Source organism: Oncorhynchus kisutch, linkage group LG1, assembly GCF_002021735.2.
Source record: "Oncorhynchus kisutch isolate 150728-3 linkage group LG1, Okis_V2, whole genome shotgun sequence".
Classification (NCBI taxonomy): Eukaryota; Metazoa; Chordata; class Actinopteri; order Salmoniformes; family Salmonidae; genus Oncorhynchus; species Oncorhynchus kisutch.
The window spans coordinates 8375027-8390129 of record NC_034174.2 but is presented as its reverse complement, the minus strand read 5'-3'; the positions used below and the strand labels follow the sequence as shown (position 1 = coordinate 8390129).

The 15103-nt window shown below is 41.3% G+C and overlaps 1 protein-coding gene across 2 annotated transcripts in view; it reads left to right on the top strand.

Moving 5' to 3' along the window:
* The first annotated feature begins 10573 nt into the window (after window positions 1-10573).
* Window positions 10574-15103, top strand: part of LOC109866850 (biogenesis of lysosome-related organelles complex 1 subunit 1) — a 32715-nt gene continuing 28185 nt past the window's right edge. Inside the window, exons 1-2 of one of the 2 annotated variants that reach the window (XM_031819778.1) lie at window positions 10574-10896; window positions 11601-11673. In XM_031819778.1, the coding sequence (XP_031675638.1) occupies window positions 10836-10896; window positions 11601-11673 (134 nt within the window). In that variant the 5' untranslated portion in view covers window positions 10574-10835. The remainder of the gene's footprint in view (window positions 10897-11600; window positions 11674-15103) is intronic. The other variant, XM_031819575.1, reaches the window with a different exon arrangement.

Here is a 15103-nt window from a genome sequence, read left to right as displayed (position 1 = left end):
GCTTTACACAGAATGGTATCCTTTAAACAGAATGGTATCCTTTACACAGAATGGTATCCTTTAAACAGAATGGTATCCTTTACACAGAATGGTATGCTTTACACAGAATGGTATCCTTTACACAGAATGGTATCCTTTACACAGAATGGTATCCTTTAAACAGAATGGTATCCTTTAAACAGAATGGTATCCTTTACACAGAATGGTATGCTTTACACAGAATGGTATGCTTTACACAGAATGGTATCCTTTACACAGAATGGTATCCTTTACACAGAATGGTATCCTTTAAACAGAATGGTATCCTTTAAACAGAATGGTATCCTTTACACAGAATGGTATCCTTTACACAGAATGGTATCCTTTACACAGAATGGTATCCTTTACACAGAATGGTATCCTTTAAACAGAATGGTATCCTTTACACAGAATGGTATCCTTTAAACAGAATGGTATCCTTTACACAGAATGGTATCCTTTACACATAATGGTATCCTTTACACAGAATGGTATCCTTTACACAGAATGGTATCCTTTACACAGAATGGTATCCTTTAAACAGAATGGTATCCTTTACACAGAATGGTATCCTTTACACATAATGGTATCCTTTACACAGAATGGTATCCTTTACACAGAATGGTATCCTTTACACAGAATGGTATCCTTTACACAGAATGGTATCCTTTAAACAGAATGGTATCCTTTACACAGAATGGTATCCTTTAAACAGAATGGTATCCTTTACACAGAATGGTATCCTTTACACATAATGGTATCCTTTACACAGAATGGTATCCTTTACACAGAATGGTATCCTTTACACAGAATGGTATTCCTTTACACAGAATGGTATCCTTTACACAGAATGGTATCCTTAAAACAGAATGGTATCCTTAAAACAGAATGCTATCCATTAAACAGAATGCTATCCATTAAACAGAATGCTATCCATTAAACAGAATGCTATCCATTAAACAGAATGCTATCCATTAAACAGAATGCTATCCATTAAACAGAATGCTATCCATTAAACAGAATGCTATCCATTAACAGAATGCTATCCATTAAACAGAATGCTATCCATTAAACAGAATGCTATCCATTAAACAGAATGCTATCCATTAAACAGAATGCTATCCATTAAACAGAATGCTATCCATTAAACAGAATGCTATCCATTAAACAGAATGCTATCCATTAAACAGAATGCTATCCATTAAACAGAATGCTATCCATTAAACAGAATGCTATCCATTAAACAGAATGCTATCCATTAAACAGAATGCTATCCATTAAACAGAATGCTATCCATTAAACAGAATCCTATCCATTAAACAGAATGCTATCCATTAAACAGAATGCTATCCATTAAACAGAATGCTATCCATTAAACAGAATGGTATCCATTAAACAGAATGCTGTCCATTAAACAGAATGCTATCCATTAAACAGAATGCTATCCATTAAACAGAATGCTATCCATTAAACAGAATGCTATCCATTAAACAGAATGCTATCCATTAAACAGAATGCTATCCATTAAACAGAATCCTATCCATTAAACAGAATGCTATCCTTTAAACAGAATGCTATCCATTAAACAGAATGCTATCCTTTAAACAGAATCCTATCCATTAAACAGAATGCTATCCTTTAAACAGAATCCTATCCATTAAACAGAATGCTATCCATTAAACAGAATGCTATCCAAAAACTGCAAACCAAAAATAAATAAAGAGGAGATCCAAGGAATGGCAAGTCAGTGAGTTTTGAGAAAATATCTTTAATGGCAGCTTGGGCTCAGAGCCCAGAATGTGTTACAGAAAGTACACTAGGTGGTAGAGGAGAAACAAAAGTTAACAGAAAGATCTCCAGTGACAGTGTGTGTGTGTGTGTGTCACAGGAGACTGGTGAGGGGAGAACATCTCATAATAATGGCCGGAACATTTCTACCTATTTCGCTCCAGCTATTACCACGAGCATATTCTCCCCAATTAAGGTACCACCAGCCTCCTGTGGTGTGTGTGTGTTTGTGGCAACACAGGATCTGTCTTTTTGAGCCATCTATTTCCCGTGTTTGGAGCAAAATCCACTTGTCACTTTAAATCTCGCTGGATTGAACACTTTTATACTCTTGCTCTTCCTGTTTTCTATTTTTATGTGTTTATCAGTTATTTAACGAGGCAAGTCAGTTAAGAACAAATTCTTATTTACAATCAAGGCCTAACCCAGACAATGCTGGGCCAATTGTGCGCCGCCCTATGGGACTCCCAATCCCGGCCAGTTATGATACAGCCTGGAATTGAACAAGGGTCTGTAATGACGCCTTTAGCACTGAGATGCAGTGTCTTAGACCGCTGCGCCACTCGGGAGACCACTCGGGAGACCACTCGGGAGGCCACTCGGGAGACCACTCGGGAGGCCACTCGGGAGACCACTCGGGAGGCCACTCGGGAGACCACTCGGGAGACCACTCGGGAGACCACTCGGGAGACCACTCGGGAGACCACTCGGGAGGCCACTCGGGAGACCACTCGGGAGGCCACTCGGGAGACCACTCGGGAGACCACTCGGGAATGTTTAGGACCTTGGAAACAATGACTTGTCAAACACATTCGGGTAATGGCTGAATTGGGAATTGAACTAGGTAATAATTGAATACAGTTGAAATGTTTACATATTAGAATGAAAAATGAAAGAAACTTCCGAAAGTCTGTGGGAAAAGTACCCAGCTGTCATACTTGAGTAAAAGTAAAGATACCTTAATAGAAAATCACTCAAGTAAAAGTGAAAGTCAACCAGTAAAATACAAATCGAGTAAAAGTCTAAAAGTAAAAGTGGTTTTAAATATACTTCAGGATCAAAAGGAAATGTATTTGCTAAAATACAGTGACTTCAGTGACAAGTATTCCCTTGACTTGTTGCGTTACAGCCCCTGAATTTAAAATTGATTCAATTATATTTTTTGGGGTCACTGGCCTACACACAATACCAAATAATGTCAAAGTGTAATTATGTTTTTCAAAGATTTTACTAATTAATTAAAACATTTAAAAAATCTGAAATGTCTTTCTCTGCAATGAAAAGCCAACTGTCATTTACTCCTGAGGTGCTAAACTATTTCCCACTATTAACCACTGTGTTTATTATTTGACCCTGATGGTCATCTATGAACAGTTTAAATGTCTTGAAGAACGATCTGGCCTACATTTCTGTACTCTTTTATAATCTTTACCAGCACAGCCAGAAGACTGGCCACCCCTCAGAGCCTGGCTCCTCTCTAGGTTTCTTCCTAGGTTCCTGCCTTTCTAGGGAGTTTTTCCTTGCCATTGTGCTTCTACATCTGCATTGCTTGCTGTTTGGGGTTTTAGACTGGGTTTCTGTACAGCACTTTGTGACATCTGCTGATGTAAAAAAGCCTTTACAGATAACTTTGATTGAGTCAATAAGTATTAAACCCCTTTGGTATGGCAAGCCTAAATAGGTTCAGAAGTAAATATGTGCTTAACAAGTCACATAATAATTTGCATGGACTCACAGTGTGCAATAATACTGTTTAACATGATTTTTTAATGACTACCTCATCTCTGTACCCCCACAGAAGTGAATTTCAAACACAGATTCAACCACAAAGACCAATGCCTCGCAAAGAAGGGCAGCTATTGGTAGATGGGTAAAAAAAAAAAAGGAATATCCCTCTACACTTTGGATGATGTATCAATACACCCAGTCCTGCCTAACTCAGTTGCCGGAGAGGAAAGAAACCACTCAGGGATTTCACTATGAGGCCAATGTTGACTTTAAAACAGTTACAGAGTTGAATGGCTGTAATAGGAGATAACTGAGGATGATCAACAACATTGTAGTTACTCCACAATACTAACCTAATTGACAAAGTGAAAAGAAGGAAGCCTGTACAGAATAAAACATATTCCAAAACATGCACCCTGTTTGCAACAAGGCACTAAAGTAATACTACAAAAAAATGTGGCAAAGCAATTCCTGAATACAAAGTGTTACGTTTAGGACAAATCTGTAATGACCGATGCTGGAGATGAGAAACAGGTACGGGGAGTCAACATTTAATCAGGAACAAACAGGTAACAAAACAGAAACAGTGTCAGCACAGCAGGTAAACAACATCAAATGACAATCAATGCTGAAGCAGGGAACCAGACAGATATAGAGGAGGTAATGACGGAGGTGATTGAGTCCAATAATCTCTGATGCGTGTGATGGGGGGGGGGGGGGGGCAGGTGTGCGTAATGATGGTGGCAGGTGTGCGTAATGATGGTGGCAGGTGTGCATAATGATGGTGGCAGGAGTGTGTAATGATGGTGGCAGGTGTGCATAATGATGGTGGCAGGTGTGCGTAATGATGGTGGCAGGCAGGTGTGCGTAATGATGGTGGCAGGTGTGCGTAATGATGGTGGCAGGTGTGTGTAATGATGGTGGCAGGTGTGCGTAATGATGGTGGCAGGTGTGCGTAATGATGGTGGCAGGAGTGCGTAATCCTGGGGAGCCTGGCGCCTTCGAGCGCCAGGGAGGGGGAACGGGAGCAGGAGTGAAAAAATCCAATGCAACACATTACTCAGTACCACTATCCATATTTTCAAGCTTAGTGGTGGTTGCATCATGTTATGGGTATGCTTGTATTCGTTAAGGACTGGGGAGTTTTTCAAGATAAAAACATCTACGGAATGGAGCTAAGCACAGGCAATATCTTAGTGGAAAACCTGGTTCAGTCAGACTTCTACCCAGTGGTGACCTGTCATTCAGGGCATGTTTTGAGCCCCAACTGTTTTTTCCCTGTTTTACATGTTATTTGGCATTAATACGTATCACTTATCAGTTTGCAAACAATGTAAAAAAAACAACAACATTGTAGTAATTTTCTTCTCATTAGGTCAAAGTTCACAGCAAATGCTCCATTGCACTTTCTACTGAATGAGGACATCTAGTGGAAGACATAGGAAGTGTTTCCAGATCCATAACTTGTTGGGAAGGGAGGGGGCGATGACGTCAAAGTTGCCCCAACTTTCAGGATTCCAAAACTAGTTTGGAAGATTGCCTGCCCTGTGAGTTCTGTTATACTCACAGACATAATTCAAACGGTTTTAGATGCTTCAGAGTGTTTTCTATCGAATAATAATAATAATAATATGCATATATTAGCAATTTAGGACAGATTTTGATGCAGTTCACTATGGGCACGCAATTCATCCAAAGGGAAAATACTGCCCCCTATCTCTAACAGGTTTTAATAAAGCCGCATACAAACATGGTCTATTTTTTGCTTTCTTGAGTAAGGCAGCTCCAAAATGCTCAAAAAATGCAAGCCCCTTGGGTACTGCCATATAGTTAAATTTGAAGTGCCCAACCAAGAAGGCCCAAGGTCAATGGCCCCAGATAAAATTACGTCAAATCAAGTTATATCTACAGTAGCTTTGATTGGACAGACATCATACTTTTAAAATCTTAGCTAGCAGTCATCATCATGAATCAAGTCATACAATCTACTGGCAAATCCATTTTAATCCTTGTCATATGAAGAGAAATAATGAAGGGAAATTACAGATTAAATGTATCGGTGCTCATCGGCCATTGGACATAAACATTACACAACAAGATGGAAATGGCAAATTCAACAATGGGTGGTTTGGAAGGAATCAGTGTGTAACTGCAGGCATTGCAAAACAATCACTAGCATGCTCTTCAGTGGAGTGGATGTCTGGTCCAAGTCTGGGTTTAACACATGCTCTTCAGTGGAGTGGATGTCTGGTCAAAGTCTGGGTTTAACACATGCTCTTCAGTGGAGTGGATGTCTGGTCCAAGTCTGGGTTTAACACATGCTCTTCAGTGGAGTGGATGTCTGGTCCAAGTCTGGGTTTAACACATGCTCTTCAGTGGAGTGGATGTCTGGTCCAAGTCTGGGTTTAACACATGCTCTTCAGTGGAGTGGATGTCTGGTCCAAGTCTGGGTTTAACACATGCTCTTCAGTGGAGTGGATGTCTGGTCCAAGTCTGGGTTTAACACATGCTCTTCAGTGGAGTGGATGTCTGGTCCAAGTCTGGGTTTAACACATGCTCTTCAGTGGAGTGGATGTCTGGTCCAAGTCTGGGTTTAACACATGCTCTTCAGTGGAGTGGATGTCTGGTCAAAGTCTGGGTTTAACACATGCTCTTCAGTGGAGTGGATGTCTGGTCCAAGTCTGGGTTTAACACATGTTCTTCAGTGGAGTGGATGTCTGGTCCAAGTCTGGGTTTAACACATGCTCTTCAGTGGAGTGGATGTCTGGTCCAAGTCTGGGTTTAACACATGCTCTTCAGTGGAGTGGATGTCTGGTCCAAGTCTGGGTTTAACACATGCTCTTGAGTGGAGTGGATGTCTGGTCCAAGTCTGGGTTTAACACATGCTCTTCAGTGGAGTGGATGTCTGGTCCAAGTCTGGGTTTAACACATGCTCTTCAGTGGAGTGGATGTCTGGTCCAAGTCTGGGTTTAACACATGCTCTTCAGTGGAGTGGATGTCTGGTCCAAGTCTGGGTTTAACACATGCTCTTCAGTGGAGTGGATGTCTGGTCCAAGTCTGGGTTTAACACATGCTCTTCAGTGGAGTGGATGTCTGGTCCAAGTCTGGGTTTAACACATGCGCTTGATTCACCGTACCATGAAGTGCTAACTTACAAGCCCTTAACCAACAATGCAGTTCAAGAAATAGACTTAGGAAAATATTTACTAAATAAACTAAAGTAAAAAAAAAAATGAATATAAAGTAACACAATAAAATAATGAGGCTATATACAGGGGGTACGGGTATAAATGTCACGATCATTGGAAGCATACTGAGACCAACGTGGAGTGTGATCTGGGTTCCACATCTTTTTATTTAAGTAAGTGAACCACACAACAAAAGAATAAACGAACCGTGACGACAATGAAGTGCAAACAGGCAACTACACATAAACAATATCCCACAAACACAGGTGGGGAAAATGACTACTTAAATATGATCCCCAATTAGAGACAACGATTACCAGATGCCTCTAATTGGGAATCATACAAAATGACCAACATAGAAAAATGAACTAGAACCCCACATAGAAATAATAAACTAGACTACCCCCTTAGTCACACCCTGACCTACTCCACTATAGAGAAACAAGGGCTCTCTATGGTCAGGACGTGACAATAAAGCATTTCACATTCTCTACTGGTTGAAATTAAGTCTATCATTTAATGAAATACTACACCTATCCTGTGTTTGTCAGATCTAAGCAGATGAAGGGAATTAGATATTGAGATGAACTGGTTTTACAGTATTTACATGATGCATAGGAAGTGTAGTGTACTGTTTGATGATATTTCTGTATATATAAATTACAAATCAGCCTTTAACTAGTTAAATCATGTTTCTAGTCCATTGCACAGTTACAATGTATAACCATTGATGTTCCAGGACCAAAATTGGTAAACACTGTTGAGGTGTATAATTGTAATACATACATGCAGACACAGAGACATTCAAAGACTGGAGTTTGATACTCCTGGTATTGGATATGACTGAAAAATAATCTCAAAGACATTCATACCTGAACTGCACATTTATTTGCCAAGGTAGAGTACATGATCAGTGAATATATTAAAAAGTACAGGCTACAATGTGGGGACCCTTGGTACAAAGTTATATTATATTCTACTAAACCATAGGTTTCATTAATGTCATTCATACTGTTTTGAAGTTGATACAACTGGCTATGAAAGCTGAGGTTCATAGCTAGGTTCTGAACTAATATGTATACCAAACGTTTTAGGGTCCATACACAGATCGGCTAGCTACACATCCATAGGCATACAGGGATTTTAAAAACACAGTTAGCTAACCAGCTACATTACTACATTAGCTACATTAGTTAGCTAACTAGCTACATTACTACATTAGCTACATTAGTTAGCTAGCTAGCTACATTACTTCATCTGCATTGCATGGCAAATATCAGCAAGGCAAGCTAACAAAATTGTTCATTCAATTTGCAGTAAATGCTAGCTAGCTTGATTCTTTACATCCCTGCCATCCAGGACCTCTATACCAGGCAGTGTCAGAGTAAGGCAGGGTAGCTTAGTGGTTAGAGTGTTGGACTAGTAACCGAAAGGTTGCAAGTTCAAATCCCTGAGCTGACAAGGTACAAATCTGTCATTCTGCCCCTGAACAGGCAGTTAACCCACTGTTCCTAGGCCGTCATTAAAAATAAGAATTTGTTCTTAACTGACTTGCCTAAAGCTAAAAACATTTTTTTTAAAGACCTTAAAAATGGTCAAAGACTCCAGCCAATTGTTGTCTCTGCTTCCTCATGGCAAGCGGTACTGATGCACCAAGTCTGGAACCATCAGGACCCTGAACAGCTTCTACCCCCAAGCCAAAAGACTGCTAAATAGATAGTCTGGGTAGCTATATAACTATCTGCCTTGACCCAAACTCTTTTTACACATCACATACGCTGCTGCTACTGTTCACTATCTGTCACTTTATTCCTAGTTATATGTATAACTAGGAATAAATGACATCGTACCCCTGCACATCGACTCAGTACTGGTACCCTGTGTATATGTAACAGTATAACTTTAGACCGTCCCCTCACCAATACCCGGGTGCGACTCAGTCAGTTAAGAATAAATTCTTATTTTCAATAACGGCCTAGGAACAGTGGGTTAACTGCCTGTTCAGAACAACAGCTCGGGATTTGAACTTCCAATCTTCCAGTTACTAGTCCCAACGCTCTAACCACTAGGCTACCCTGTCGCCGCATGTAATTGATCATCGACATGAGCTCCAACTTGTAGCACCAGTCATGGAGATTTATTCTGATAGAAACAGCACAAAATTGCACGTCCTGCAATGCACGGCTCACCATCCAACTCTGCACGTGTCGCACTGTACAAAATATACGAACCCCCCCCCCACCAGCTAGTAAGTTGCTAGCTAGTATTAGCTGGAATCCTCTACAACAAAATGCACAACAAATATTCACCAAAAAACATCTTATGTGTGGTGTTCTAATAACATTTACAAACAAATTTATAAAAATTTTACATTTAAATCATCACTTGGAAGTATGAAAATCACTTTTGACATGCACTGCTTTGCAACCAACAACTTACCGCTGGTTTGGTGCTTGTTCACTGGGAGGATTCTAATGAAACATCCTCCCTACGCAAACCAGCCAATAAGATGCCATGTTGAGTAGGTGAAGGCAAGAGAAAAATAAAACCAAAAACCCATTGGCTTAACAATAAAGTGGCAAGGGGAATCACCAATATAACCCTGTTACACTTCCGTCATTTTAAAGTAGTCAAAGGAGTCAACTAGGTGAGGATTCCTATGGGTTGTAGCCTCAATGGCGCTGCCCATGCTCTCACAGACCCTAATGGCACAGATAGTATAATGGCAAAGGGAAGAGAGGAAGAAGAGAATGAGGAAAGCAGAGGTTGGATTTGAATTGGAGGAAGATGGCAATAAAAATGACGATGTGGTGTCAAGTGCAAACAGAGTGAGCCAGACTGAGTTCTGGAGGTGAAATAGAAGTGGGTGGGTTAAGTGAGGTGGAAGGTGTGGTGAAGAGCTCAGCACCTGATCGATTGACATGATAAAGAAGAATCTGGTCCAGTAAGAGTGAACTTTTTTGGGGAGATAGTGGACTCTTGCTTTTTGGTTGGATTCATTTGTGGTTTCATGGTGGGTGAGAAAAGAGTTGGGTTCAGTTCAATCAGTGAAGGTAACCTGTAGTGGACTTGTGATATTTGTTTGTGTTTGTTCTGACCAGAGTATAGTGGACACTCTGTGACTTGTGCTTCTTGCTTTGCTCTTAGGAACAGGGCACCTTTGAAAGTAGTGATTTCTGGGGGTAGCGTTAAGTGTGGAGGTGGAGCAATTGAAGGTGAGCGTGGTGGAACAGATGAGTCACTGTCAGTCCTTTTGAATTTTGAGTCATATATTAGTTTTCAGGTGCCACGTTTATGGCCATGTTGGAGTAGTTTGTAGGAAGGAGATTCCAAGATGTGGGAAGTGTGCAGGAGGGTATGCGATAAAGGATTGTGTAGTTTTGGCAGATAGAAGTGTGTGTGTGTGTGTGTAAAAACTGTAGGGGTGCCCATGTTGCTGGGGATCAGAAGTGTCCGGTGAGAGAGAGGCCTTTTCAGGTGTCTAGAGTCAGAGTAGTGCAGAAGGTGTCGTATGCTGAAGCAGTGAAGAAAGTAGAGGAGGATGGGTCAAGGGTCAAGGATCCTGACAGGAGAACATCTGTGCCAGCACAGAGAGATAGACCAACGAGTGATGTTTGTTTCAGTAAGGTTGGCTTCTTAGCGTTCATAGCAATGTATATCAACTGTACCACAGAAATGGAATGTAAATCACAGCAAATAGATGTTGTGGTGGCAGCTGCAGAGAAGTATTTGGGTATACGATATTTGACTTCGGAAGAGTTACAGGGTGTGTTGAGTGGTGGTGTTTTTCTCTTTCCCCATGTTTGTTTATATTATAGTCCAGTTGGTGGCAGTAATGCAACATATTGGATGCCAACCGCCGTTAAACTCCAAAGAAGAAATAAAAACGGATCTGAAGTCAATATCGCGTTATTTTGGCCTAATTCAACGTTTCTACTTCGGAATGGAAAGCTGATCCTATATAATTTGCCTACGAGAAACGCCATTGATCCTTCATTACGTGGTCTGGTGACAACAGCTGTAAATCCTACCAGCTCTCATGTCCCTGCTAGATAAATGAAAATACATTACACAATTAAATTAAGGTAGTGAAAAATAAAGTTAAAGAAAAAAATGCTTTCTCGTTTATTGAAGGAGCATCATGCAAAGCAAAACGAGAGAAAAGAACTCCAAGGTAATGTTGCTGCAGCTGGTTATTATGCTTTAAAAAACACCAACAACATTAGCTAGAAAATATAGTTAGCTGCAAGAATAAGGTTCTAGTTAGTTGAACTTAGAACAACTGTTTGAAATGCATGAGTCGAGCAAATTGTCAATTTTTTGACGTTAACTAGATGTATAGCTAGTTAGCTCTGGTCTCTTCGTGCTACAACAACTCACACTGACGCCCTGGACCAAGCAGTTAGCAGACTAGCCCCTGGAATCGACTTTATACCGCATATATATATATGTGGTTATATGCAGTACATTTACTCCAATGGTTACTCAAGTTTGGGCGAATACAGGCAATTTAGCTAAATGGAAGACTGTACCGTTCTTGACTTGATGGCTAACATAGCTACGTTATGCCTCTCCACCATGACATGATAGGTGGGGTGTATTCATTCCGGGGGGCGGCTACCTACATGTGTGTAGTTTTGCGCCGTTTGGTTATTAAACGGTAAACGTTTTCTGTAAGTGCATTCATTACGCATATTTTGCAAACAGAAACAGTTTACTGCAAAAACTATTAACGTTTTGCAACGAAAATGAGTGTATTGAAGAAATTCAGGTAGGATCCTCCCTTCCGTTGTGGTCGATTTGCTTCTATTTGGTTGTTAAACGGTTTCCGTTGCGAGATGTAATGAATACACTCCTGTTTTCTTCTGCCCTGCTCAGAGAGACGCAGACGAGAGGCAATTGCAGCTGCCACCTGTCTAACAGAAGCCTTAGTGGATCACCTTAATGTTGGGTATGTGAATATATAGCTAGTAGCTAGCTTGTGTTGTTTACCCAGTAGGGACCTATAAAATGTTTTTAATTTTAGCTTGAATATGTTTTTGTTTTTCCCTATTTTTTTTTATTGTGTATTTTTTTATTTCACCTTTATTTAACCAGGTAGGCTAGTTGAGAACACCTTTATTTAACCAGGTAGGCTAGTTGAGAACACCTTTATTTAACCAGGTAGGCTAGTTGAGAACACCTTTATTTAACCAGGTGGCTAGTTGAGAACACCTTTATTTAACCAGGTAGGCTAGTTGAGAACACCTTTATTTAACCAGGTAGGCTAGTTGAGAACACCTTTATTTAACCAGGTAGGCTAGTTGAGAACACCTTTACTTAACCAGGTAGGCTAGTTGAGAACACCTTTATTTAACCAGGTAGGCTAGTTGAGAACACCTTTATTTAACCAGGTAGGCTAGTTGAGAACACCTTTATTTAACCAGGTAGGCTAGTTGAGAACACCTTTATTTAACCAGGTAGGCTAGTTGAGAACACCTTTATTTAACCAGGTAGGCTAGTTGAGAACACCTTTATTTAACCAGGTAGGCTAGTTGAGAACACCTTTATTTAACCAGGTAGGCTAGTTGAGAACACCTTTATTTAACCAGGTAGGCTAGTTGAGAACACCTTTATTTAACCAGGTAGGCTAGTTGAGAACACCTTTATTTAACCAGGTAGGCTAGTTGAGAACACCTTTATTTAACCAGGTAGGCTAGTTTATTTATTTATTTATTTATTTTACCTTTATTTAACCAGGTAGGCAAGTTGAGAACAAGTTCTCATTTACAATTGCGACCTGGCCAAGATAAAGCAAAGCAGTTCGACAGATAAAACGACACAGAGTTACACATGGAGTAAAAACAAACATACAGTCAATAATGCAGTATAAACAAGTCTATATACAATGTGAGCAAATGAGGTGAGAAGGGAGGTAAAGGCAAAAAAGGCCAAGATGGCAAAGTAAATACAATATAGCAAGTAAAATACTGGAATGGTAGTTTTGCAATGGAAGAATGTGCAAAGTAGAAATAAAAAAATAATGGGGTGCAAAGGAGCAAAATTAAAAATAAATAAATAAATTAAAATTAAATACAGTTGGGAAAGAGGTAGTTGTTTGGGCTAAATTATAGGTGGGCTATGTACAGGTGCAGTAATCTGTGAGCTGCTCTGACAGTTGGTGCTTAAAGCTAGTGAGGGAGATAAGTGTTTCCAGTTTCAGAGATTTTTGTAGTTCGTTCCAGTCATTGGCAGCAGAGAACTGGAAGGAGAGGCGGCCAAAGAAAGAATTGGCTTTGGGGGTGACTAGAGAGATATACCTGCTGGAGCGTGTGCTACAGGTGGGAGATGCTATGGTGACCAGCGAGCTGAGATAAGGGGGGACTTTACCTAGCAGGGTCTTGTAGATGACATGGAGCCAGTGGGTTTGGCGACGAGTATGAAGCGAGGGCCAGCCAACGAGAGCGTACAGGTCGCAATGGTGGGTAGTATATGGGGCTTTGGTGATAAAACGGATTGCACTGTGATAGACTGCATCCAATTTGTTGAGTAGGGTATTGGAGGCTATTTTGTAAATGACATCGCCAAAGTCGAGGATTGGTAGGATGGTCAGTTTTACAAGGGTATGTTTGGCAGCATGAGTGAAGGATGCTTTGTTGCGAAATAGGAAGCCAATTCTAGATTTAACTTTGGATTGGAGATGTTTGATATGGGTCTGGAAGGAGAGTTTACAATCTAACCAGACACCTAAGTATTTGTAGTTGTCCACGTATTCTAAGTCAGAGCCGTCCAGAGTAGTGATGTTGGACAGGCGGGTAGGTGCAGGCAGCGATCGGTTGAAGAGCATGCATTTAGTTTTACTTGCATTCAAGAGCAATTGGAGGCCACGGAAGGAGAGTTGTATGGCATTGAAGCTTGCCTGGAGGGTTGTTAACACAGTGTCCAGAGAAGGGCCGGAAGTATACAGAATGGTGTCGTCTGCGTAGAGGTGGATCAGGGACTCACCAGCAGCAAGAGCGACCTCATTGATGTATACAGAGAAGAGAGTCGGTCCAAGAATTGAACCCTGTGGCACCCCCATAGAGACTGCCAGAGGTCCGGACAGCAGACCCTCCGATTTGACACACTGAACTCTATCAGAGAAGTAGTTGGTGAACCAGGCGAGGCAATCATTTGAGAAACCAAGGCTGTCGAGTCTGCCGATGAGGATATGGTGATTGACAGAGTCGAAAGCCTTGGCCAGATCAATGAATACGGCTGCACAGTAATGTTTCTTATCGATGGCGGTTAAGATATCGTTTAGGACCTTGAGCGTGGCTGAGGTGCACCCATGACCAGCTCTGAAACCAGATTGCATAGCAGAGAAGGTATGGTGAGATTCGAAATGGTCGGTAATCTGTTTGTTGACTTGGCTTTCGAAGATCTTAGAAAGGCACGGTAGGATAGATATAGGTCTGTAGCAGTTTGGGTCAAGAGTGTGTCCCCCTTTGAAGAGGGGGATGACCGCAGCTGCTTTCCAATCTTTGGGAATCTCAGACGACACGAAAGAGAGGTTGAACAGGCTAGTAATAGGGGTGGCAACAATTTCGGCAGATAATTTTAGAAAGAAAGGGTCCAGATTGTCTAGCCCGGCTGATTTGTAGGGGTCCAGATTTTGCAGCTCTTTCAGAACATCAGCTGAATGGATTTGGGAGAAGGAGAAATGGGGAAGGCTTGGGCGAGTTGCTGTTGGGGGTGCAGTGCTGTTGTCCGGGGTAGGAGTAGCCAGGTGGAAAGCATGGCCAGCCGTAGAAAAATGCTTATTGAAATTCTCAATTATGGTGGATTTATCAGTGGTGACAGTGTTTCCTATCTTCAGTGCAGTGGGCAGCTGGGAGGAGGTGTTCTTATTCTCCATGGACTTTACAGTGTCCCAGAACTTTTTTGAGTTAGTGTTGCAGGAAGCAAATTTCTGCTTGAAAAAGCTAGCCTTGGCTTTTCTAACTGCCTGTGTATAATGATTTCTAGCTTCCCTGAACAGCTGCATATCACGGGGGCTGTTCGATGCTAATGCAGAACGCCATAGGATGTTTTTGTGTTGGTTAAGGGCAGTCAGGTCTGGGGAGAACCAAGGGCTATATCTGTTCCTGGTTCTAAATTTCTTGAATGGGGCATGTTTATTTAGGATGGTTAGGAAGGCATTTAAAAAAAATATCCAGGCATCCTCTACTGACGGGATGAGATCAATATCCTTCCAGGATACCCCGGCCAGGTCGATTAGAAAGGCCTGCTCGCAGAAGTGTTTCAGGGAGCGTTTTACAGTGATGAGTGGCGGTCGTTTGACCGCTGACCCATTACGGATGCAGGCAATGAGGCAGTGATCGCTGAGATCTTGGTTGAAGACAGCAGAGGTGTATTTAGAG